The sequence below is a fragment of the Mytilus californianus genome, unplaced genomic scaffold (assembly GCF_021869535.1).
Source record: "Mytilus californianus isolate M0D057914Y unplaced genomic scaffold, xbMytCali1.0.p SCAF_4, whole genome shotgun sequence".
NCBI classification, from domain to species: Eukaryota; Metazoa; Mollusca; class Bivalvia; order Mytilida; family Mytilidae; genus Mytilus; species Mytilus californianus.
This window is the reverse complement of record NW_026262690.1, coordinates 92,098,605-92,123,214: the sequence shown is the minus strand read 5'-3', so window position 1 is coordinate 92,123,214 and position 24,610 is coordinate 92,098,605. Positions and strand designations below refer to the sequence as shown.

The window sequence follows — 24,610 nt, the reverse complement described above, 5'->3', positions numbered from 1 at the left end:
TGGCCCATTATAAGAAAACCTGAAGATTTCTTTGAAGTACAGATTCATCGTTTGTGTTGTATTAAATATACCCAAATTAGTTGTGGTGACAAAAACAATATTTAGTTTAAAAAAAAAATAACATTTTCATTTCGATTGACGTCAGTAGTAGTGTGACGTATACGTCTGTTACATCACTTTTAAATTCACGACAGGTTCCCGTTCTAGAACAAACGCTACGTGTAATGTCATGCTTTATTAACGTCAAATGTTGGGATTTGTGTACCCAAAAAAAAGTCAATTCCATTGTCAAACTTTAGAAAAATAATTTATAAGCAATGAAATAATAAAGCTCATTGTATTTTATTAACGTTGTTAATTGTCGAAGTGGTGAGCGAAAAAAACATTTGGTTTTGGTACAGATTGTTATCCTGTTTCTATTCTACATGACAATATAGGTTGTATGATATTGAGCACAGAAAATAGGTATTCCGTTAATTTCGGTGAATGATAAAGCTGATTATAAATGTAGTTGTGAAAAAGATATGATTATATTGTTTGCAAAGGAGTATCTGCCAAAAAATTGTTCATCATTATGTTTACGGCAAAAGTTTTTGAAACAAAAAGCTAATCTAAAAGAAATTGAGCTCCTAAAGACAGGCAACATATTTGTTACTTGCTTTGTTTTTAATTGATGATGATGATGGATGGCTGCTTAATGTCCAGTGATATGGATATTTACCCTGCTTTGTACTAGACCGACACCGCTTAGCCGGATTTCAACGTGCTAGTTCACAAGGTAACAGTCCGCAGGAAGACATGTCACCTTGCCCGGACACATTATTCTGACTCCGAGCCGACCAGTCTTTGCTCTTACTCCTTAATGCCGCGTGCTTAGGGGAGCAGCAGAAAATACCAATTTTAAAGTCTTTGGTTTAACCCGGTCGGGGTTCGAAACCAGGAACTCCCGCATTCGAGGTGAATACGCTACCAATAGACCACCGAAGCGGTTTTTTAAATTGAGAATTTATATTTATTAAGTCTAAATGTATTTATTTTAATTCTTTCTTTTCTTTATTAAATTTTAAAATACCAATATAACGTGGAAAAGAAGGAGAATTAAGTGAAAACAGGACCGGTACCAGTTCTCTGAGCAAATTTGTAATGCATTTCTTGTTTCTGCCCCCCCCCCTTTTCCATCCACTGTTGAGAAAAAAAGTATTGCAGATATTTGCCCCCTCCCACAATTTTCAGTTCATTCCTACACCTCTGCTCATATATCCTTTTATTTATGCTTATAACAAAAATATGGAATATTATGAATGAAGGTTAAAACCGTTTTGAAGTAACGGGAGAAAATGCTCAACCTTTAGCAATTTAAAATTTAAAAATCAAATTGAAATGAAACAAAAAACACAACATTTTTATCGATATTAGTTTCTTAAGGTAATGAAATCCGAACAGTATCCGAGGTTTTTTTTCTTTACATGAAGAAGGTTTCAAAATACTGTTGAATGATCATATTTCTCAAACCAGTTCATGTTGTACCCTGCCCAAATCGACGAAGATTCTAGCCGACGCAATGCATATCAAATGCCAACTCTTATCCATTGACTAAACTAGTTATAATTGGTCATACATATTGCCATGTAATATGTCGTGGTTAGACAAGTAAGTAATGACCACCTCAAAGGAACATAAATAAAACCATACAAATATTACATGCATGCAGGTACGTTGGCCAGTATGTAGATTTGATATTAAATGTCTAGCTAAATAAAATCTATGAACAGTCGGCACTGATTTAAAGTAGTGTCTCCTCCATGACAGTCGAACATTAAAACTCAATATTAAATAAGACACTGCTATTTTCAGTGTTTGGTACAAGTTGGCTGTCACTGTGCACAACAGTTCAACATAGAACCCTATGGGGAAAAACCAGAGAACTCTTTTTTGTCAGAAAACACTGTCAAACACCCAAGCATACTATCCACACTGATCTGTGTCCACACTTGTTAGATAAATAAGATATTTCACTGACAATTCATTAAAGGCTCTTTCAAAATGACCAAGAGTTTAATGTAATTATGGTAATCTTGTATGATCCATGATTTTTTAGCAGTTTCTTTTGTATTGCTCCTTATGATAGTTTGATTGATTTGTGTTTAACGCCACTTTCAACAATATTGTTCTATTTCGTGGCGGTCAGTTTTTATTGGTGGAGGAAGCCGGAGAAAACCACCGACCTTCGGTAGGAAAACTGAAAATCCTTGTCAATTAAGATTGAATTCGAGCCTTGCTCCTTGTGAATTTTCTGATGAGTTTTCAAATAAATAATGATTACACGAAACCGTTGAACTAAAACAAAATAAATTGTGCCTCCACAAGGTTATGAATCAGGCTTTGAATGTCTGTCTTTTCTGTACTCTCATGTATTTCACAATTGATATATTGTTGGCCTTTTAAATTGATCGTTTAGTTTACAACAAGTATAAAATTTACAGAAACATTTGTATTTTTGAAAAGCGTTGTCGCGTTAGGAACAAATGAAGTTGTACTTTGTGATGTCGCTACAAAACAATGACTGTCGTAAAATGTCTGTCAATGAATACGGACAACAACATTTCGTAACAGTATCGTATTCTCGGTGATCTTTTCAGGTCATGAACTTTACTTGGAACATTTATACTACTTATATCTCCATTTCGGTAGTATTTCCTTTAAAAAGTTTTGCAGAAAAAAATATTTTTCAAAACGTCTGTTTGTATATCAAAGATATTTAGTATATGCAATCATAGATTTTTATTAACGGAATACATATACTACAAAACGATTCTCAAATAAGAATTTTAGTACTAAAATTTGATGTTCTTCATGTTTGAAAGTGCAATAAGGAGAAAAAGGAGAAACTGTATTCTGAGAGACTTGTAAAACTTTAAAAAAAAAGCTAAACAAAAAAACATTTATTTTTACGTTTAAATAGACAACTGTGTTATATTTTAGGACACAGTGTATTTTCAAAATCGGAGTTATAATGAATTCCGCTAAAAAGAAAACAACCAGTTAAAATACTATCCTTGATGTTTTCTAATATGTACATCAATAAACGGAATCAATGCCTGATAAACAAGGTAAGGAGTGCAATGAGGTATACTGTTGTATTCGCACTAAATCGGAATGGCACCATCCTGTTAACTATGAAATTGTATGGAGTTGTATAGGCGATAATTAAGCCATCTGAACGAATTGGTCTCATCTATATTAATCCGTTTAGATATTGTACCATAAATTTTGTAAGATAAAATCATTTTTATGTAGCATTAAGCTCAACTAATTTGCAAATAAAAAATTTGATGAATCGTCAACAAGACAAACTTTAAGGCACTAACCATCTTAATATTATTGTTACTGATTGCGGGTAATCATAGCCAGTGCCTATTCATTACAATAGTCTTAATTTATAGTTTCCGGGTTTTCACGATGTACCGATTTGACTCGAAAAGAGCCTCGCTGGACGTGGCCGGAAGTGGTATTTCAACTATGGCTGACACCGACAAACTTGCCAGTGAAGTCAAAACTATGACCCTGCAAAATGGCGAAAACACTTCCCCTGATAAATCGAGTGATGATTTTATAAGTCAATGGGGATTTCCACTGCCTGACCTATATAAGCTTGCCTTAAGATTTTACAAAGGTACAACGAATGGCAGCGGTAAACATGACTTCTCAACACTATTTTTACCACACAAAGTTCTAGCCGGTTGAAATGTTATAAACAATCAATGAATTTGGTATTGCTATTTCAGTTTAGTAGTGTAAAATTTGGTATTGCACTCTTCATGCTCTTTGGTCAATAGATTAATACAAAATTTTACACTCAAACTGAAATAGCAATTTATCAAATTTCATCACTGCCTTTCTTCACACCTGAAGCTTCAAGTAATGAAGGGTAGCATAGCAACAAATTCATTTAACTGCACATGATATATTGTACATGTGAAGGGAAGATTTAATATATTATTATGGTGAACAACTGCAATGCTAGTGTGGCTCACCTCGGGAAAGTGCACTTTTTTTAGAGAATTTCTAAAGCCATCACTCGGAATATGAAAATATTATAAATGGCCGGGTGACTAAATAATAAAGTAATTTTCAAAGTCTGTACATGATTCTCCAAATCAGAAGAGGGTAGATATGTTTTTTTGCACGGAAAGGCGGGATATTACTTAACGAGGAAGTCCATATTTGCCCTGGGCAGCAATATGATGAATATGACTTGGGCAAATCAGCATTTATAACATTGCAAAACCAAATGTTTTCATAACAAATATACGATAAGATGTGCTATGATAGTTTAGGGTTTGATAGTTTTTTATATTTAACATCTTCCTTTAAACAACTTCAATTATCCAAGATATATCACATTTACGAATGTTAAAGGCACTTGTCATAATTTAAATTGCCTAAAAAGTTATATCAAATTGTATTGACTTATTGTTGCTTGCTTAACATTCAGTGGCAAATATTTCATTCATGTTGAGGAATAATCATTCACAAATTTCAAATTCTGGAATGCCAAGGCTAGTGACCTCAATGTTGTGTAGCGTGACCTACATGTAACAGGGCTTCGGAATTCCCGTTTCCCAGGGAAAGTAAAAAATTGTCGGGTAAACAAAAACGCAGGTACCAGTTTTCCCTCGGGTAAGTAAATTGTCTTTACGAGGTACTTTCTGGTGCGTCATATTCTTGTTTGACAAAGTCGGTTATTGGACAAAATCTAGTTTAGAAACTGGTTCCCTGAAGCAGTCACTTGTTTCCTTGCGTTTACAGCGGTAGTTAGTTATTATATCAGTAAACAGTAATGGAGGTCATAAAGCCATGAGTTTGCATAACTATATTATCTCTGCCGATTCATCAAAGAAACGGAAATATTAGACTTATTAAATCAGTAATGTAATCAAACCAGATGAAATTGATAAAAAGGACAGAGACCGTCTGTATGACCATGAAAAACAGGTTCATCAGAACGGGAAAGTATAATTGTAAGATAACTTTCCCATGGATTAGTGCATTTTCAAAAAATTCCAAAGCCCTGCCTATAATGATCATTGCAAAACAATCAGTTCTGTTCTGTGACATCAAATATTTTCTATTGTGGTGCTGAAAAATTGTAGGAAAACTTTTTTTTAATGGTATTTAGAACAAACTAGAGATTGGTATATAAGACAACTATTCTGTTTAAAAAAATTAAAAGAGCTACATGTACATGAAATGTGTACAATGTAACTTTCATGTTATGAATTATGTTTATAATGCAATAAAAGGATGTATCATGTACATGTACATGTAACTAAAGGCTATTTTCATCATGTTCTAATGATGTTAACAAATTTATTGTGCCTAAAAATCAGAATGTTTTGATGTAGTGTAAAATAATACATCAGAAAAAGTTGCTTCTTTGATATAACATACAACCAATCTGTAAAGTCAATGCTTTCACCTTGTCTCATCAACTTAGTAAAAAAGGGAACTTGCCGATGACGAAAGTGACTGTTGTGAAAACCAGGGCAACTAGACATTCTTTTTGACAGTCTGGGAAAAGCAAAGTGACCAAAGGGAAAGCAACTTATTCGCCCCAGTCTACCGGTAGCGAGAGCCCTGTCTCCTGTATCATCCTGTTTTTTACCCACCACTTAATACATGTAATCAGTGCATTTGGTCAAACAATTCATACAGCCAAAAAAAAACCATTAGAATTACAGTCGATTTGCTATTGCATGCAGAGTAAGAGTTTGGTTGGCTTGCTTGCCTTGCTTGCTTTGTTTGTATTAATGTTTGCTCAAGCATTGTAATTAAGATTGACATCTGCAACAATATACATTTTTGTAAGTAGGTGGAGTTAAACCTGTATATAGGTAAATTTGATTATTTGTTAGTGTCCAATCAAATTTAAGTATAAAGTATACAAATTTAACTCTGCCTTTATTATTTATATATTGTTTTCAGACGTCAATCTTAATTACAATGCTTGAGCAAACATTAATACAAAAAAAAGCAAGCAAGCCAACCAAACCTTTAACTTGCTAGCATTATGATAACAGCTGTAATGCTTACTCGTACAGAAAACAGCTTTTATTTGACTGCATCGCCATCTGTTTTATAACAACCTGTTACATTGGGAAGTTAATTATGTTAAAATTTGGCACTGAGAACTTTTTTTATCATGTGATGACCACAGTGATTTTGAGGTGATGAAAAGATCACCCAGAACTACACACATGTACATGTAATATACAGTTGCAATATTTGTTCAGTACAGTTGTAAATGTTTACTTCCAATGTTCCACTCTACTGTAAAGTCAATTAAACTGCACATTAATACACATTCATATTATTAATGGTAATATACATGTAGCCTATTGGTATGCATATTGTACAAAATAATGATAATCATTTGAAAATTAGATACATATATATGGTAAAGGAGGTGGGATTGGTTTATTTTCTCATTTAGGTGTATTCCACATTTTCTGTTATTTTAAAAGAGTGTGTTATTTATTTCCAGAAAAAGATGGAAAGGCTATACATTTAACTTACAAAGAAAAGCTGAGATTAGTAGCATATACAAAGCAAGCAGCCCATGGGAAATATCGTAATGATGTATCTCCAGATGTTGGATTCCTAGATGTTGTAGGCAATGATAGGAGGTAAGAACTATAATCTCGGTGAAATCTTGAATTTCAGACTTTTACATGTGAAATCTTGAACTTCACAATTTTGCTTGTGACATCTTGAATTTTGCTCTGTTGCTAATTTTGGCAATCTTTCACGCTTACAAGTATAAATGTACTTGTATTGAGTGCAGAAAGATTTGGGTGATTCCTGTAGGGTGAAATCAGACTGCAAATTTTGCCCCAAGCTTAGGAAATTTTAGGAATAAAAGCTAGGAATGGTCAAAACAAAATCAGAATGCGTCGGACTTTCCAGTAGAAATGATCTATTTCCTTCAGACACTCAATTATTTTTTTAGCAATATTAAAATTTGGCCTAGCCTGTTGGTCTAGGACAAAACTGAGTTCATATCATACATACATGTATGACAGTAACATTTGCTTGTCCTTTAATAGTTTGAAAAATAACCCAGTTGGTAACAGGACATTGTGTATCCCCATTTGTTGTAAACATTGTATTACATCTAATAAAGTTGCCCTATTGTGAACATATACAGCATCTTGTTAACAATTTCAATCAATAGTCATCTACTTAAATTTACTTTTTTAACCTGCATCATTCTGCATTCTGCAATATGTCATGTAATCAGTTTACAGTCATATGTGACACAATATGAAGATTTGTGAAAATAATTGGATGGAAGGCTGTTAACATATAATATTATACATCTGTTGGTCCTGAACAAATTACATATTAAAGTTATTTTATTTACACGATCTTTTGATAACAATGTATACATTTACACTTGTATTTAATATAAAATTTTTGATAATTCAACTATTGAGGGCTAGCAGTTGTCCAGTGTGAACCTGATAGTTTAACTTTTAATGAATTTAATTTATAGATTCTATTTTGTGCAAAAGCATATGCAAATATTAATGTATAGATTATTTACTTGGAATGTAATTAAAGAATAACTAATCCACAACTTCAAATACAGAAAAATAGTCAACAAATGATTGAACGACACATTAATTTACAAATGTATGTAGTGCACGAGTTAATTATTAGTGTTCTTTGGTCATGAGTTGAATATTTCTTTATATTTTGATTCTTGCATTAGTTAATTCTCTTTATTACATTGACCATGGACATTTAGTGGAAATTAAGAAGAAAATGATGGAACTATATTTTTCTACGCATTCTCAACTGTTTTGATGGAAACTCATCGACAACGTCTTGACAACTCCCTTTGTTGTTTGACGTCAGAGGGGGACATTATCAGATTTATTTCACATGTGAAATTATCTGGTTTTTTTTTCACTGGGAAATCATGATAATTCATTGCAATCAATGTTATAAATGCTGTTATCTGCTGTATTTGAATTTAGAACTTCTTCTTGTTCAAATGGATTAAGAGCACTGGGAGTGGAGTAGACTCAGAGAGGGCATGTCTATCAAACTTATCGCTCTTTGTATGCAAGTGTCAGTCACAGTCTGTTTTGTCACTAGAAAGGTTTTTTTTTCCTTTTTTGAATTCTTATGAATATTCTGAAAAAAGAAATAGTATGTGTATGTTTCATTTTTGTAGGTAAAAAACTTGTTGTCTCATTGGTAATCATACCACATCTTCTTAGGCCCAAAATGAAATTTTCATTGCTTGATGTTGCCTTCCTTCCCTCCTAAAAAGCAACCAACCCCAAAACTTTTATGGCACAAATCGTTTCAAATTTTTTTATAAAAGTTTGTTTGGTGCTCTAATGTCTTTTTCTTGTCTAAAACATGTAACATATGTTGTTGGCCAAAAAAAGTCCCTACCTACCTACCCAACCCTATAAGGCATAGGTAGGCAACATCAAACAAAAAATTTGTTAAGGGTGGCCTTATTTTTATAACCCACCACTATAAGTTATATGGTTTGCTACTGACCCCCTATGGATCCATAGAGGGTTAGTAAAATCCATAGGGGGTGAGGCCGAAGGCCAAATCTCCTATGGATTTTATTCACCCTCTATGGTCCGTAGGGGGTCAGTAGTGAACCGTATAACAAATTTATCGCACACGGGACTTTTTCTGCTGCGTTTCGTAGAAAAATAAACTGAAACACAACAACATCAACAGATGACGTCACCATTAACAGTAGACATGACTTCATGAACCCCCTATGAAATATAAAAATCCCCTACCGATCCATAGGGGGTCCCCACGTGACGGCGTTAAACCAATCACAATGTGATAATTTACCCGCAGTGCGATAAATGCTTATGTGTTGTCTTTTATATCAGAATGCTTGCCATTGGTTATTATTGTTGACTCCTTTTTTTTTTTGGTTAATGATTTTTGTAATGATAACAGGTATTAATAGTTTGAAGCCATAATTAAAAAATAGTCTCCCTCCTCCAGAATCATGGTTTAAGAGTAGACCAGACTGGCAGATATTTTAAGATTGCAGAAAAGACTCTTTAAAATACACATATTTTAATCAAGGCTGCTGTTTCATGTTGCTAATATTTCAGTCAAGACTGTGTAGTTTTGAAGTGTTTGATTGCAAGATATACTCTAAAATTTTAACACTTGGTTTCAGACATGATATAAATATTTTTTTTTTATTCTTGAATTTTGATGGATTTTGATCTATCTTTGAAGATCAGATGATTCTGATAATTGCTGAACCAACTTTGGGTACACCACAATTTTTTGTGGAAATCTCAGATTTGCACACTCTCTTCCAATAACAAAAATAATAGACAAGCAAATAATTGACCCTGGTTCAGTCTTCACGATAAAGTTTTAAATCTACAGGCCTGAAACTGAATTTTATAAAAATTTTAGTTGGATTCTATTGGCCTGTAAAGATGATTTTTACAGGCCTGACAGCATTTTTACAAGCCTTGGCTGGTGGGCCTGTGGTTAAGCATGAAGACTGCTGGTAGGGAAAACAAACTTATCTTTTATTTTGGCCTTATTGACTTTATAAAATGAAGGATATGTTGCAATTGTCTATATAAAACTAAGGATTTGTGGAATGATTGCAAATGTGACAACTATCCATAAAGACAAAAAGGCAATTAGAGTTTAGGGTATGCCCATCAACTTTGAAGGTCAGCAGGACAGCTCGACACAAGTTTTGTATTATACTGGCATTGTATATACAACATATTGTCATGTCAGACAACTGGACTGATACTGCAATAATTAGATAAAAATCAAAACAAATTACATTTAACTAAGACTTGAGATTCTAAGCAAGTCCCAAAAGACAGTCTGTAGTCAGTGCGATCTTGGTCAAGGTTTAACCAGACTTGTTCTAAGTCTTGAATGCTTTGGTGGTGTCTGGCTGCTGTTACCTAGTATTCTCCATCTTAACACAGCATGATTTATATTAAGTTGCCTTTTCGCTTTACAAGTTCAGTTTGTATAATTTAGCACCAGACTAAGTACAGATCCCAGTATGTGGTGAGTGTTGATGTTGTTTTTACCCTGGACAACTTTTAGCTTCTCAATACACTATTTTCATATTACCGACTTTTGACTCTGGATTATATAATTTTTCGACTGGTTACCTTGGACATCATGGTACTCGGTCAAGTAAGAGCAACCAAAATAAGTAAAATCAAACATATAATGGGTGTAATTTGAGGGGAAAGTTTACTGTTTTCCGATGATTTTGTAGTGAAACAAAAATGTTAAGCACGTAATTTTCCCCCAAAATTGTACCGATTGAAAGCTTGGTTTTACTTCTTTAGCTTGCTCTTACCTGACTTGGTACTATGATGTCCAAGGTAACCATTCGACAAATTATATAATCGGGAGTCAAAAGTCGGTAATATGAAAATAGTCTATTCCAAGTTTGCTGTTGTATAAGTTTCTAGCATGGTCATTGGACAATCAGACAAAGTTGCATAATAATGTTCTGTTGAAAAATAAGCCTTTTCAATGTAGTTGCAGATCTAAAATTGGAATGCATATAATGACCTTCGAATGGTTCAGTTGTGATGTCATGCATAAATTTGTTTGTTTTGCTACAACATTTATATGGGGAAGTGTATAATCATTGTTCCCGCATCAACACAATACTTGTAAATGTAACTTGTTTCTTTTCCATTCAAATAATTACGCTGTTATAATATTTCTGCAATAAATTTCTATTTCCAAATTTGCATTTTGTAAAAAAAAAACTGCTCTGCTTTCCATCAGAGAAGCTTTTTCTTGAAGCGTGCATGATTGAATGATAATAGTATTTAATATTGATAACCAAAAATTTCTTAATTTGTTATATTTGTAATTAATACGATTTTTTTTATGTTTTAATGTTTGACTTTTTTGTGAAACTAAAGATTTTATTTTGTTTCGCTTTGTCATGATTTCTCAGTATAATTTTGTTTTATTCAATCATTAATTCTAACACAATCTTTTATCCAGAATAAAAAAAATCTATTTTTCAGATGTTTTTGATTTTTCTGCATCCATTTATTGCTATTTCCTCATATGGTATATATTAGATCTATATCAAAAGAGTACCTCCCACTTAAGTTTCTTTGTTTTTATTTTTGTTGGCGACTGCTGTCTGTTTGTAATTTGGCATGCAGCTGTATTATAATTGGCATATCTCTTTTAATGGGGATTATTTAGCCCAGTCCACTTCCTCAGGCTGTATAGTATTTATCAGATACATGTCTCACTCATTTTGTAGGATGAGCATATTTGGTATAATCCTTGCAAGGTCTACATGTTTGTCAGATCAGGTTCACTTGACCTTGACCCCATTTCTCGGATCATTGATTCAGGATTAAGTCCATTTCTCGGATATTATAAGCAAAAGGTCAACTATATGGTCTATGGAATGATATTGTAAGGTGCATTATGCAGCATATTTTTTCTTCAGGCAGGGTTCATTTGACCTTGACCTCATTTTCATGGATTATTGGTCAAAGTTAAGTCTTCATGATTAGGTTCACATATTAGATACTATAAGCGATGGGTTAACTATATTTTATGAATGGAATGATTTCAGCTGTGCATTCTTATTTAAAATTCTGTAGGCAGTTGGTCATGTGATGTGATAATTCTGCAGACAGTTGGCCATGTGATGTTATAATTCTACAGGCAGTTAGTTATGTGATGTTGTAACTGTTTTATTGTGCTATTTACTGGGCAGAACAAAAAGATACCAATTACAAGTACACTGAGGAGTAATCTTATACTCTGTGCTAAAGAAAGCGAGTTGTGAGCTAATGTGCAAGGCCTCATTGTGACATTGAGATAAAGAACAGCAATAAAAGTGTTGTTCCTTGTCTTTTGTTTTTGTCAAGTGTGTGATGAGACTTTTGTTATGAATTGACACATGACATTTTTATGCCCCTGCTCTTACTTTAGTTTGCCTCAACCTATTGTTATGAAACTTAAGCACAATGCTTATTACCACAAAACTCAGATCAAGTTAGATTTGGGTGGCGTCACTTTTACTGTTCTTGAGTTATGTCCCTTTATAACATTATATGCAAGCAGGGGCATCATCTGTGTCCCATGAACACATTCTCCATTTATTTTTCTTTAAGTATTAGTGAAATTAGTTGTGCTTTGAACATCAATAAGACACCAATTTTGCAATCCACGATACAATCAACCTATAAATAGATTTTTTTTCAAAGTGCTTTTGTTTTGATTTACAGGCAAGCATGGCAGTCTTTAGGAGATATGTCCAAAGAAAGTGCTATGGTGGAGTTCATAAAACTGGTAGATAGTCAGTGTGGCCTACTACGACCCTACATAGAGGCACATAAAGCAGAAAATATGGAAAAAATTAAAAAGCAGTAAGTCAATTTTTTTACTGACTGGTGTCTAAGGGAGGGAAGAAAAAGAATTATAATTAATATCATTTTTACTTATTACATGTACAGTAAATCCCTTTGTAATTACAGTATTAAATTAAGGTTGAAATTAAAAAATCAAAATAAAATGTTAAATTAAAATTAATTCAATTTAATGTAATGCTATTTACGTTATTTTGTAATAGATATTGGGTTATTTCTAGTGTATTTGAAAACATTTAGAAATAGTTAACTTTTTTATGTGTATTTAAAATATTACATGTATATATCACAAATAAATTTAATCAGCTATATAACTTTAGAGGGTTAACTTGCCATATAGGAGGCCATGTGTCATTATCACTATATTTTTTCAGCTTACACGTGGGAACTAAACTTTCTTATCTTGCATCTGTTTAAAAGTCAGACTGAAGATACAAAAGAGGGGATCAAAACTCATAAGTAGAAGAGAGACCAACAAAATTAAGACAAAAAAGGAAAAACAAGGAAAAGACAAACTACTAAACACTACACATGCAACATAAAAAAAAATGAGCAACACATATAAGTTATTTTACATAAGTTTCATAAATCTTCTTCACTGTTATTGTCTACATTGCATTATTACAAATTTATGGAATGGTATTCTATCCACCTTTATCTTGTGTGTACATTTTATACATTTTAAGTATTTTGTCTCATCCTTATGGTTGTGATACTTTGGATTCACTAATTTTTGGTTGGTACCAACTTTTGTGGATTGAGGAAAAGTTGTACTTTTGTCGATACATTTACATTGTTGTTTGTTTTGACAGATTTTGCAGACAAACCTATAGGTTATTTGTATATCATCGGGGCTCTTAAATTCATATTTCACGTTTACCCAGGAAATCCATGAATTTCAAATTCCCAACAAATGATAATGAATCAATAATGTAAAAAATTTTGGCCTAAGATTTAGCAGTATCACTTTAATTGTGTTCTAATTAGGCCTTGTTAGCTGATTAGACACCTCTTACTTCATACACCTGACAGGTGTTTCACAGATCACAAGTTCATTTCTTTATTGATATAATTGTTATGTAATAAATTTTTGCCACTTTTTTTATCTGAAATTTTTTTCAAATTATTATTTTTCAATCAGTGAATAACAGGTCTTTAAAAAAAGACACTGTAGGAGAAAATATATTTTTTCTTTAGTCATACTGAAACTGTAATTAAAAAAGGAATAGAATAATTTTGGTCAAGTTTAAGTAGAATTGAAATATGCAGATTTCAAAATTGTACTTTTTATAGAAAAGAAGCAGAAGAACAAAGAAGAAGGGAGGAAGAGGAAAAAGAAAGAAAAAGATTGGAGGAAGAAGCTCAGAGGCAGTTAGAAATGGAAAGAAAAAGACAAATGGAACAAGAGTAAGATCATTATGACAGAAATCATTCATGTGTTAACAAATTTCTTTGCAATCAGTCAGTTTAACTTGATAAAAAGACGTAAAGAAATCAATGTTACTCAGTTGAAACAGAGATATTCCAATGACTTTACTGATGTCATAGCTTAATGTTTTTCATTATTTGGAGAATTGGGTGTTAATCATTTGTTAATGGCAGATTATTTATTTTTTAGATCTTTTTAGTTTATTCACAACTTTTATAGAACTAGTGGCTATTTAGAGCTTGACATATGGTAAAGACACCAGTTTATTGTTAAAGTCTGCATAATGCTCTCTAAATATCTTTTGATATTATTGTCATTTGGTTGCTGATTGACATATGACCCACATCTTTTTTAATTCCCCCTGCCTCAGCGTAGGGGGCATTAAGTGTTACCCTTGTATCTACGTCCCAAAATTAGTTTCCATTCTCTTACTTAAGTTTGCCTCAAGCAATTGTTATGAAACTTATACACAATGCTTATTACCATAATAATAATAGTGGTAGTTCCTCAAGTTTAAAGCATCTGTCTGTTCATTTAGTTCCTTTCAGGTTAAAGTATTTGTTAAAAGGTAGTTTATCATGAAGTTGAGATCACATCAACAAAAAATTATGTATGCATGTTGACTCAACTTGTTAGTTACATGAGGTTTTTAACTCAGATTTGACGTGATAGTGTGAGCAGAGGTAATGTTGTCTTATACAGCTATTGACTCATATTCTTGAATTCTCAATTCTTAAATTCAAATTCCTTAAAGCTGTTATCTGTCTTCCAAGAAAATTCCAAAAAATAAGTACACCTTAAAAGTTTTAAATGTATTCATCAGTTGCATTAACAAGAGTTGTCTTTCTTTGACTTTTATTTTTGTTGAATTCAAGAATTACACTGTTAACACTTAAGAACCGCCTCAGTGGTCTTGTGGTAGCGTGTTCGCCTCAAGTGCGGGAGATCATGTCAGTCTAGTACATAGCAGGGTTAATATTCATAATTCATTAACATGTTCTAGTCTTGAATATGCATATTAATTTGCCGCTGGATGTTAAGCAGCCATCCATCATCATCATCATCATCATCATCATCATCATCATTATTATCGTGAACACTTAAAAGTGCAATCCAGTAGTCTTATGAAGATATTACAAATTATAAGCCTGGTATCTTTGATTAGTGTTTGTTTTAACAACTATTGTTTAAGTATTTCATAGTTGATGATTGACGTATCTAACTTTATTCACATACTGCAATTCTGTTCTCTAATAAATCAATCTCAAACTTTGCTACTTTTTAGGTAAAAATAAAAATTAAAGTTATGGATAAAAAAATTAAATTTATTCCTGAACTTCACTTGTTTTGTGGTTCTATTGTTACAGAATGCAGATAAGAACAGCTTTAAATCAGCAGACGGCAGTACAGTTCAGTCAATATGCTTCTCAACAATCTCCAGGAAATAAACAACAGGTAAATAAAATTCCTTCCGTAAAATCAGTAAGTGGCAGTAAAACCCATAATTAACATTTAGCTTGAAATGGAATATATTTATCTTTTGATTCTGGCAAATTTTCATTTTTTTTGGACAAAAATACAGTCACTGTTGTTAAATTGTCCCCTACTGTGAAGCCTTAGGGGACTAGAAGTTTGTAACTCTCATTCTGTAAGTTTGTTAAGTTTTCCATACTTTTTTTCTGTAATGCTTCATTCTGTAGATTGAACATTTGGTTAATAGTTATTTCATAAGAAGTAACAAATTGAGGTTAGTTTCATAATGGTTGAGCTATTCTTGTAAAAATTGTGGCCCTGAGTCAAAGGAAATTTTTTTGTTCACCTTTTCTGTGATACCTGTATCAATTAATTAATTAGTATTTGGTATATAGTTCAAACATAGACATTTGCAGATTGAGTTTAAGTTTTGTTTTGTTGAAGTGATTTTTGCAAACCTAGAAAGAGGCAGTATCTACAGTTTTCACAAAAATATTGGTTGACAATTTTTTTCAAGAATTTATACTTGTATTAGTATACTTTGGAATTGTGTTAGACTGACAACTTTGACAAATTCAACAAAAAAAAAGAGATTGTATTGAAGTCTAAACGAAATATGCCAGGATCACTATAAATATTGGGAAGCTGGTTCTGGAAGACAAGTTTTAAAGGCTTTAATGAACATAAATTGGTATTGAAGTTTCAAAAGCTTTACCTGAATGTACACAACAAATTTATGAATAGGACATGTATTTATGAATAAAAATTCTAGAGGCACAATAAATTAAATGAAATTATTAAGTGTGTAGTGCTGTAGTAGAAGTCATATTCAAAGTCAATTTTCAGAAAAATCTCTATTGTTGGCCTTATAAGAAAAGCAAGAAAAAATTTCTATATAACTTTCTCGCATGATATTCAATAACTTGAAAAAATGGACTTTATATTTGGGTCAATTAAGGGTCCAAAATACCGTTAACCCTTTTGATTTGTTTACCCCTAATTAAATTTGTCACTCATGGAAACAGACATCGTAAACTTCATTGGTAAATAAATTGTGGGTGACTGTTAAATATGTAAATTCTTTTGACACCTGAATTAGGACATGTAATGACAGATATGTATTAAAAAAAATCAAGGGTTGTTCCTAGGAAAAAATGTATGGGAAAGTTGGACACCACATGATATTTAGTCCCCTACCGACAAAGTTGAAGGGGACTTTAGGTTTGCACTCTGTCCGTCTGTCCATCTGTCCGTCTGTCCATCCGTCAGTCCAGCAAATCAGCTTTCCACACTTTTTTTCGTCGTTCTTGAAGATATTGATTTGATATTTGGTATATAGTTTTATCATGACAAGTTAAAGATCAAGTTCAAATTTTGTTCCGGTCTGATGATTTAGTCCAGAGTTATGGACCATAACTCTGGACCATATCTAATGTTAGAGTACTATGTTAAACCATATTTCTGTGCAAAGGGAGATAACTCATTTTTTTAAAGACATTCTTTGTTAAATTATTTAAAGAAATTTTTGACAGGTTTGTTTGTTATTTAGTAAAAATGTATAAACTAATTTTCTGAATGCTATATATATAAAAAAAAATTATGAAGAGAAATCCTTTAATTAGAAAATAATCTATTTCTATTAATGTATATATTTCAATACATTACATTGTGTAGATGAAAGTTGTTGACATTTTATAGATAAGTTACAAATCTATATTAGTTTGTGACAAATGAAAGAAAAAAATATTTGGAACTATTAATTATATCTGATTATAATTTGAAAATAGATATACACTGTATTACATCATGTCTAATTCTAGAGAACTATTAATCATATCTAATGTTTTTTTCATCATGCTTATAAGATATTGATTGATAATTGGTATATAGTTTTATCATGACAAGTTACAGATCAAGTTCAAATTTTTGTTTCGGTCTAATAATTTTGTGTAGAGTTATGGTCCTTGGACTTGAAAAATTCACTCATATAATCAGTTTTCACCACTGTTTTTAGTCATGCTTGAAGATATTGACATGATATTTACTTTTTGTTGACACCATGACAAGTTATAGAACAAGTTAGCATTTTGTCAGTATAATGATTTTTACCCAGTAGGGGACTATGTATTACCATGCAATACTCTCAGAATGCTTGTTCTTTATGTGATTAATAGGGGTGGAAGCAAATACAATAATGTTATGAATGAAAATAAAAATTATGGGTGGGTAGTGGCCATGGGGTATAAAAAAAAGTGTTGTCATCCCCCCTTACCCCCTCCCCATAAAATACATTGTGTTCCTGGGATAGCCACTCAATAAACTTATAACAAACAGAAAAATATTCTAAATTTGTAATAAAACTCGTTATGCTTACAGGTAATATTTTTGTAATAATTTAACAACAGAGCTGATGTTTAATTTACTGAAGTTGATGTTTTATTAATTTACAACGGAAGTTATTTATTGATTCAAAAATCTCTCATTAGAGTTTTATGTAGTTTGACTTTTTATGACCCTACAATGGTTTAAAATCAATTTGATAATTTTTTCATGAAACTGAAATATATAAAGACTCATTTTACAACAATAATTGAGGAAATGGTTGCGAAAGCGAGACTTAGGATTGCTGTTTCCAGTGTCTGTGCTTTTTAAAGTGCATACAATGAAAATTGTATACTGGTACTGAAAATAAGGTATCAGCAGCTTAATACCCTATTCATTATGTTTAATGTTTCACTTTTATTTGTTTAATTTTTAGTCTTTTTCAGCTAATGCCAAATATAAGTACTAAGATTCTCTATTCTGTCATGCTTCAGTGACTTAAATGTGTTTAAATCTTTTTGTGATTGCAATGAAATATGGTAGACCATAGGTCTGGAAATTGTCATATTTTCCAGCCATGACCAATTCTTTTAATTCCTATGATCAAAATGTATTTCAACACAACAGAGTTGGACACAACAAGGTTCGATTGTACTTGGTAAATGTTAACCAGCTCCACATTCATTTTGTAATATGATAATTGACCAAATGAATAGACCACTTTCGAGTTTGTCCTTCAACGGAAAAAACTCGTCAATTATGTGCGCCTTTATGACGTCATTTACCAGATAGAGGGGATCGCCTGTATCCCTGCACTATTAACGTTCAAAAAGGGTCTTAGTGATCGTCATTGTGCAGGATAAAATAGAAATAATGTTTGTTCCGTAGGTACTTAATCACAATTCCCTAATGATGGCAGTGCTGATTGTCAATTATGAGAATTTAATTTGTCGAATAATTCGTGCAATATAGCATCATAGTTTTCCAACCACTCGCTCAACATGGGAACGGAAGTGACGATGTCCCTAAACGCACGAATGATGTTCACTAAAACCAAAGTTTTTGACGGAAATGCATCGAACTCTAAAGTTGTCTATTGCTTTAAAGCAGACAAAACATATCTTTGTTTCATATTTTGATTAAAAAGATGACGGACTAGTTACATCCACTTCATTTGAACTTTTGTGGATAGTTGTCTCATTGGCTATCATACCACGTCTCCTTATTTTTATACGACGGCAAAAAAATTTTTGTGGTCGTATATTGGTATGACGTTGGCGTCGTCGTCGTCGTTGTCGTCCGAAGACACATTAGTTTTCGCACTCTAACTTTAGTTTAAGTGAATGGATATCAATGAAATTTTACCATAAGGTTCAATACCACAAAAGGAAGGTGGGGATTGATTTTGGGGGTTATGGTACCAACAGTTAAGGAATTAGGGGCCAAAAATAAGCATTTTTGTAACTTCCAGACGTAACTTGTGTGTAAGTGTATGGATCTCTCTGACATTGTACCACAAGGTTCCATATCACAAAGGGAATGCTGGGATTGATTTTGGGGGTAATTGCCTCCAAATTTTAGGAATTAGGGGCCAAAAAGGGGCAAAAAACCAGCCTTTTTTTAGTTTCATGACAATAACTTGTGTGTAAGAGTATGGATCTTTATGAAATTGTACTACAAGGTTCCATATCACAAAGGGAAAGCTGGAAATGAGTTTGGGGGTAATTGACCAAAAAGCTTAGGAAGAAGGGGCCAAAAAGGGGCCAAAAATAAGCATTTTTCTAGTTTCCAGACAATAACTTGTGTGTAAGTGTATGGATCTCTCTGAAATTGTAATGCAAGGTACCATACCACAAAGGGAAGGCTGGAATTGATTTTGGGGGTAATTCCCTCAAAATTTTATGAATTAGGGGCCATAAAAGGGAAAAAAAACAAGCATTTTTCTAGTTTCAGGACAATAACTTGTGTGTAAGTGTATGGATCTTTATGAAATTGTACTGCAAGGTTCCATATCACAAAGGGAAAGCTGGGTTTGAGTTTGGGGGTAATTCCCTTAAAATTTTAGGAATTTGGGGCCAAAAAGGGCAAAAAAACAAGCATTTTTCTAGTTTCCAGACAATAACTTGTGTTCAAGTGTATGCATCTCTCTGAAATTGTACTGCAAGGTACCATACCACAAAGGGAAGGCTGAGATTGAGTTTGGGGTTGATGAATCATAAGGGGGTTCAAAAAATAGGGGGGGGGGATTTTTTTTCCTTTTTTTTCTTTAGAATTTTCCATTTTAAATTGGTTATTTCTGATTTATATAAAAAAGCAAATAATAATGATATGGTTTGAATAGATAAATTAAAAATTTTTAAGTTCTTAGACCTCTTTCATTCTGTGTCAGAAACCTATGCTGTGTCAAATATTTAATTACAATCCAAATTCAGTGCTGTATCAAGCTTGAATGTTGTGTCCATACTTGCCCCAACTGTTCAGGGTTCGACCTCTGCGGTCGTATCAAGCTGCGCCCCAGCGGAGCATTTTATTATATTTAGAATGACCATACATTGTCTCGAAATATAAATTTTATTTGTACTCACCTCAAAACCTTGCCAAGCATTTCTATCCTGTTTTGAGTCGAGTACAAATAAAATTTATATTTCGAGACAATGTATGGTTATTCTTTATATACTGAAACTCCTATAAAATTGAGAATGGAAATGGGGAATGTGTCAAAGAGACAACAGCCCGACCATAGAGCTGACAACAGCCAAAGGCCACCAACAGGTCTTCAATGCAGCGAGAAACTCCCGCACCCGAAGGTGTCCCTCAACTTGCCCCTAAACAAATATGTATACTAGTTCAGTGATAATGGACGTCATACTAAACTCCAAATTATACACAGGAAACTAAAATTAAAAATAATACAAGACTAACAAAGGCCAGAGGCTCCTGACTTGGGACAGGCGCAAAAATGCGGCGGGGTTAAACATGTTTTTTGAGATCTCAACCCTCCCCCTATACCTCTAGCCAATGTAGAAAAAATAAACGCACAACAGTACGTACAGTAAAACTCAGTATAAGAGAAGTCCGAGTCCGATGTCAGAATAGGAAACAAAAGAAAATAAACAAAATGACAATAATACATAAATAACAACAGACTACTAGCAGTTACTGACATGTCAGCTCTAGACCTCAATTAAACTGATTAATAGATCATGTCTTCCTCATATGAATATCAGGCACAATATAGATATACCTATATCTGTTTCAAATGAAATATTTAAGGTAAAAACCTTCCTTTTTTAATTTAGAGCTGACAACGTAAAATTTCAGCAAACCTGTATTGTTTATTGACGTCATAAATAAAACTCTACAGAAACGCATTCTCAACGTCATAAACAAGGCGATATACGGTCAGTGACTGTTTATCAAAAATGAATATACGGTCAATGCAAATTGACTGTGAAAATAGCACAGCTGCAGTATATATGGTTATAAGATACCCCCTTTTGAATGACAGGAATTGTTTTTACATGAGCCTGTCCCAAGTCAGGAACTCTGTCAATAGAAAATAGCACAGCTGCAGTGTATATAGTTATAAGATACCCCTTTTTGAATGAAAGGAATTGTTTCTACATGAGCCTGTCCCAAGTCAGGTACTCTGTCAATAGTTGCTTTTGTTGCTTTTTTTTTGGGGGAGGGGGGGGGGGGGGGTTTGAATATTTGATAGTAATGTTAGATCTTTGATAGTTTCTGTTTAATCTATTCAAAACTTTTATAGACTGTCAAGATGAAGAACAGGAATAAAAGCCCTGTTCATTGATAATTTTCTATGTTTTCTATGTATTTTGTGCGATTTTGTCCCATGTACATTTACTCCATATCCTTTCATTTTCTATTAGTCTTTTCATGTTTCTATGATCAGCCAAATTTGTTCCTAGTACAACTCTCAAGGCAAATCTGGTCACTGTTGTTTCATTTAATGATGGCACTTACATTTTTCCTTGTTCGATAACTTATTATAGACCTGAAAATAATTGTTTGGATAACAGCAAATTAAATGAAATTTTGGTTAATTTTTTACTGTTTATATTTTGTACAGTTGTAGTTTGAATTGAACTAAACATATTTTTAGATAAAACTCACACATATTTCTAAAAACATTATTTTCTTACTTATTATAATGAATATTGCCCTTTCCTTCCTACCTCTTGAAAAGTCAGGCTGAGCTTAATACCAAAAGTGTTCATAATAGGAAAAAGGACAATAAGGCCCATATTTTGCTCCTTAGTTACCATACCTGATTTAAAGATTGTTTGTTAAAGATGTGGAGAAAATAAAAACAAATATTTCTCTTGTCTGACAAGTTAACCTTGCCACAAATAAACCATGATGAAATTTGTACATATATATATATATTGTAACATGTTTTACTTTGCCTGGTTTTGTTTCAACTTTTAAGTATATTTTTTATTGAAAAAGTATGTACACCTCCAAGAGACAATTTCTATTCTATGAGATTATGTAAATAGCCATAGAATACTCTCTGAAATTATTTTGTAATTTTTTTGGCTACAACATGGAAAATATTTCCACATGGAAATCAGACTGAAAACTGTATATAATCAACACAAATAACCAAAAGACAAATAGAGGTTATCACACATGTACAGGTTTTAGCAAGAGATCGGTGTCTTTACAATAAGCAAAGCTGTAAATTGTCCAGACTGTTCTTCAAACTATTTTCGGACTAAGCTTTGATGATTTTTTATGGAAACAGACAAAGGGTCTCACAGGCCGCTTCTTTTTACCAACTGTGTGATAGCATAGCAGGATAATAGGATTTATTTTTTATGCCCCACCTAGGGGCATTATATTTTTGGTCTGTGCGTCTGTTTGTCCGTCCGTTCTTTCGTCTGTTCATTCGTCCATCCGTCTTTCCCGCTTCAGGTTAAAGTTTTTGGTCGAGGTAGTTTTTGATGAAGTTGAAGTCCAATCAACTTGAAACTTAGTACACATGTTCCCTATGCTATGATCTTTCTAACTTTAATGCCAAATTAGAGTTTTGACACCAATTTCAATGCCCACTGAACATAGAAATGATAGTGCGAGTGGGGCATCCGTGTACTATGGACACATTCTTGTTTCTTCTTCCTATGATTGTATCCCCTTGTTAATGGTGCTCACCTGACAAACAGCTTCATTTTGTGAACTGCCAATTCAGTATCTAATGCATTCTGGGTAATATTTTGAAAAGTGTATGCCAAAACATTGTGATTGGCTATTAACTTCAAAAACAATGGAAATTCATCCAAATGAGATGATGTTATCTTCATTTTGCGGTATTATGTAGGAAATTACCCATAGTTCTTTAGATTCTGAATGGCGAATTATAGTCAATATTTTATGATATGATTCAGAAAAACTGGTAATCAGTACATAAAACCTGTAAATATCATATCTTTTATATTAGATCTGATGATTATTACTATTCTGTATAAATTCATCAAGATTGAAATTTACACAAAACCTTTCAGACGATTAAATTTTTTAATTTGCTAAATTCATCACCATTGTAATTTCCATGGAACATTGCTTAGGATTAAATATTTAGTATACTAAATTCATCAACATTCTAAATTCCACAGAATGTTTTTAACGATTAAATTTTACTTAAAGTTTCAAAATTCATTTACATTGTAATTTCCAAAGAAATTTTTTTAATTGTATTCAGTGACATCTATTTGTCTGTGGCCAATACCAAAATATCTTGCTGATTTAAATATTCTGTAAAAAAAGCAAAATAATAAAAGGAGAAACCAATTTTTAAAGTTCTACATAAATTTAAACTTTGAAATTTAATTATGATGTAATAGATAATCCGTCTTTACTTGACGTGATGAGCCTCTAATATTTCATTAGTCGTCTTCCTGGGAGTACAGTTATATGTATTGATTCCGACATTAAAAGACTTATGAAGTACATAATTTGATACAAGTGACATGAATGAGTTATATCCCTACTATGAGCGATCAATATGCTATTGTAATATTAAACATTGATTCTAGATATACTACAAAATTTATTTTAATTTCCATAGAATGATTATCTTTAATATACAGTGTCATCTATTTTGATTTTGATAATGGAATCTGTCATCTAGGAAAGTTGTACGAAAATTCAGTTAATAGCCCCTTAGGCCAAATAAAACAAATTGTTCTTCTACAAAAATTGGATTGGGAGGAAGGATTTTGGTTGAAATGTCTTACTAATAATTTACTCTAATTCCTATGAATTTTAGATAAAAACAGAGTGTCAAACAGATAATGAAATTGGAACAAAAAAGGAAGTTAAGGGTGGGTTCACTGGGGTGATCATCTAAAAAAAAATTTTTTGGCCTTTCATAGTGAATGTAAGTAAATGCTTATAGTTGGCACCTGTCAATGAGTTGTCTGTCTGTTGTGTTTACCTGTACAATTATATGAATGATACAATGACTCTCTTAAATTTGCAGTGGGGTGTAACCTTTTGCCAAAGCAAAGTTTGAGATAATTGGCAACCACCAATGAGCTTTTGTCTGTTAATTTTGCCTGTACAGTTGTATGAATGATACAGGGACTACAATGTATGACTACAATGTATCTACAATTTGCAGTGGGTTGTTAACTTTTGATCCAGATTGGAAGCCTCTTTAAGATTTTGAGGTAATTGGCGTCCACCAGTTATCTGTCTTGTGTTTGTCCGTACAGTTATATGAATGATAAAGGGACTATCTACAATTTGCTGTGGGTTGCTACCTTTTGTTCAAAATTGGAAGCCTCTTTATGATTTTGAGATAATTGGCATTCACCAATAAACTGTCTATCTGTTATGTGTGTCTGTACAGTTACATTTATATGAATGATAAAGGGACTGTCTACAATTTGCAGTGGGA

General features: G+C 32.7%; 1 protein-coding gene across 3 annotated transcripts in view; it reads left to right on the top strand.

Moving 5' to 3' along the window:
* Positions 1-3,490: 3,490 nt before the first annotated feature.
* Positions 3,491-24,610, top strand: part of LOC127738883 (Golgi resident protein GCP60-like) — a 47,645-nt gene continuing 26,525 nt past the window's right edge. For 2 of the 3 annotated variants that reach the window (XM_052250352.1, XM_052250351.1), the window contains exons 1-5: positions 3,491-3,691; positions 6,545-6,686; positions 12,324-12,464; positions 13,758-13,871; positions 15,261-15,348. In XM_052250352.1, the coding sequence (XP_052106312.1) occupies positions 3,520-3,691; positions 6,545-6,686; positions 12,324-12,464; positions 13,758-13,871; positions 15,261-15,348 (657 nt within the window). In that variant the 5' untranslated portion in view covers positions 3,491-3,519. The remainder of the gene's footprint in view (positions 3,692-6,544; positions 6,687-12,323; positions 12,465-13,757; positions 13,872-15,260; positions 15,349-24,610) is intronic. The other variant, XM_052250353.1, reaches the window with a different exon arrangement.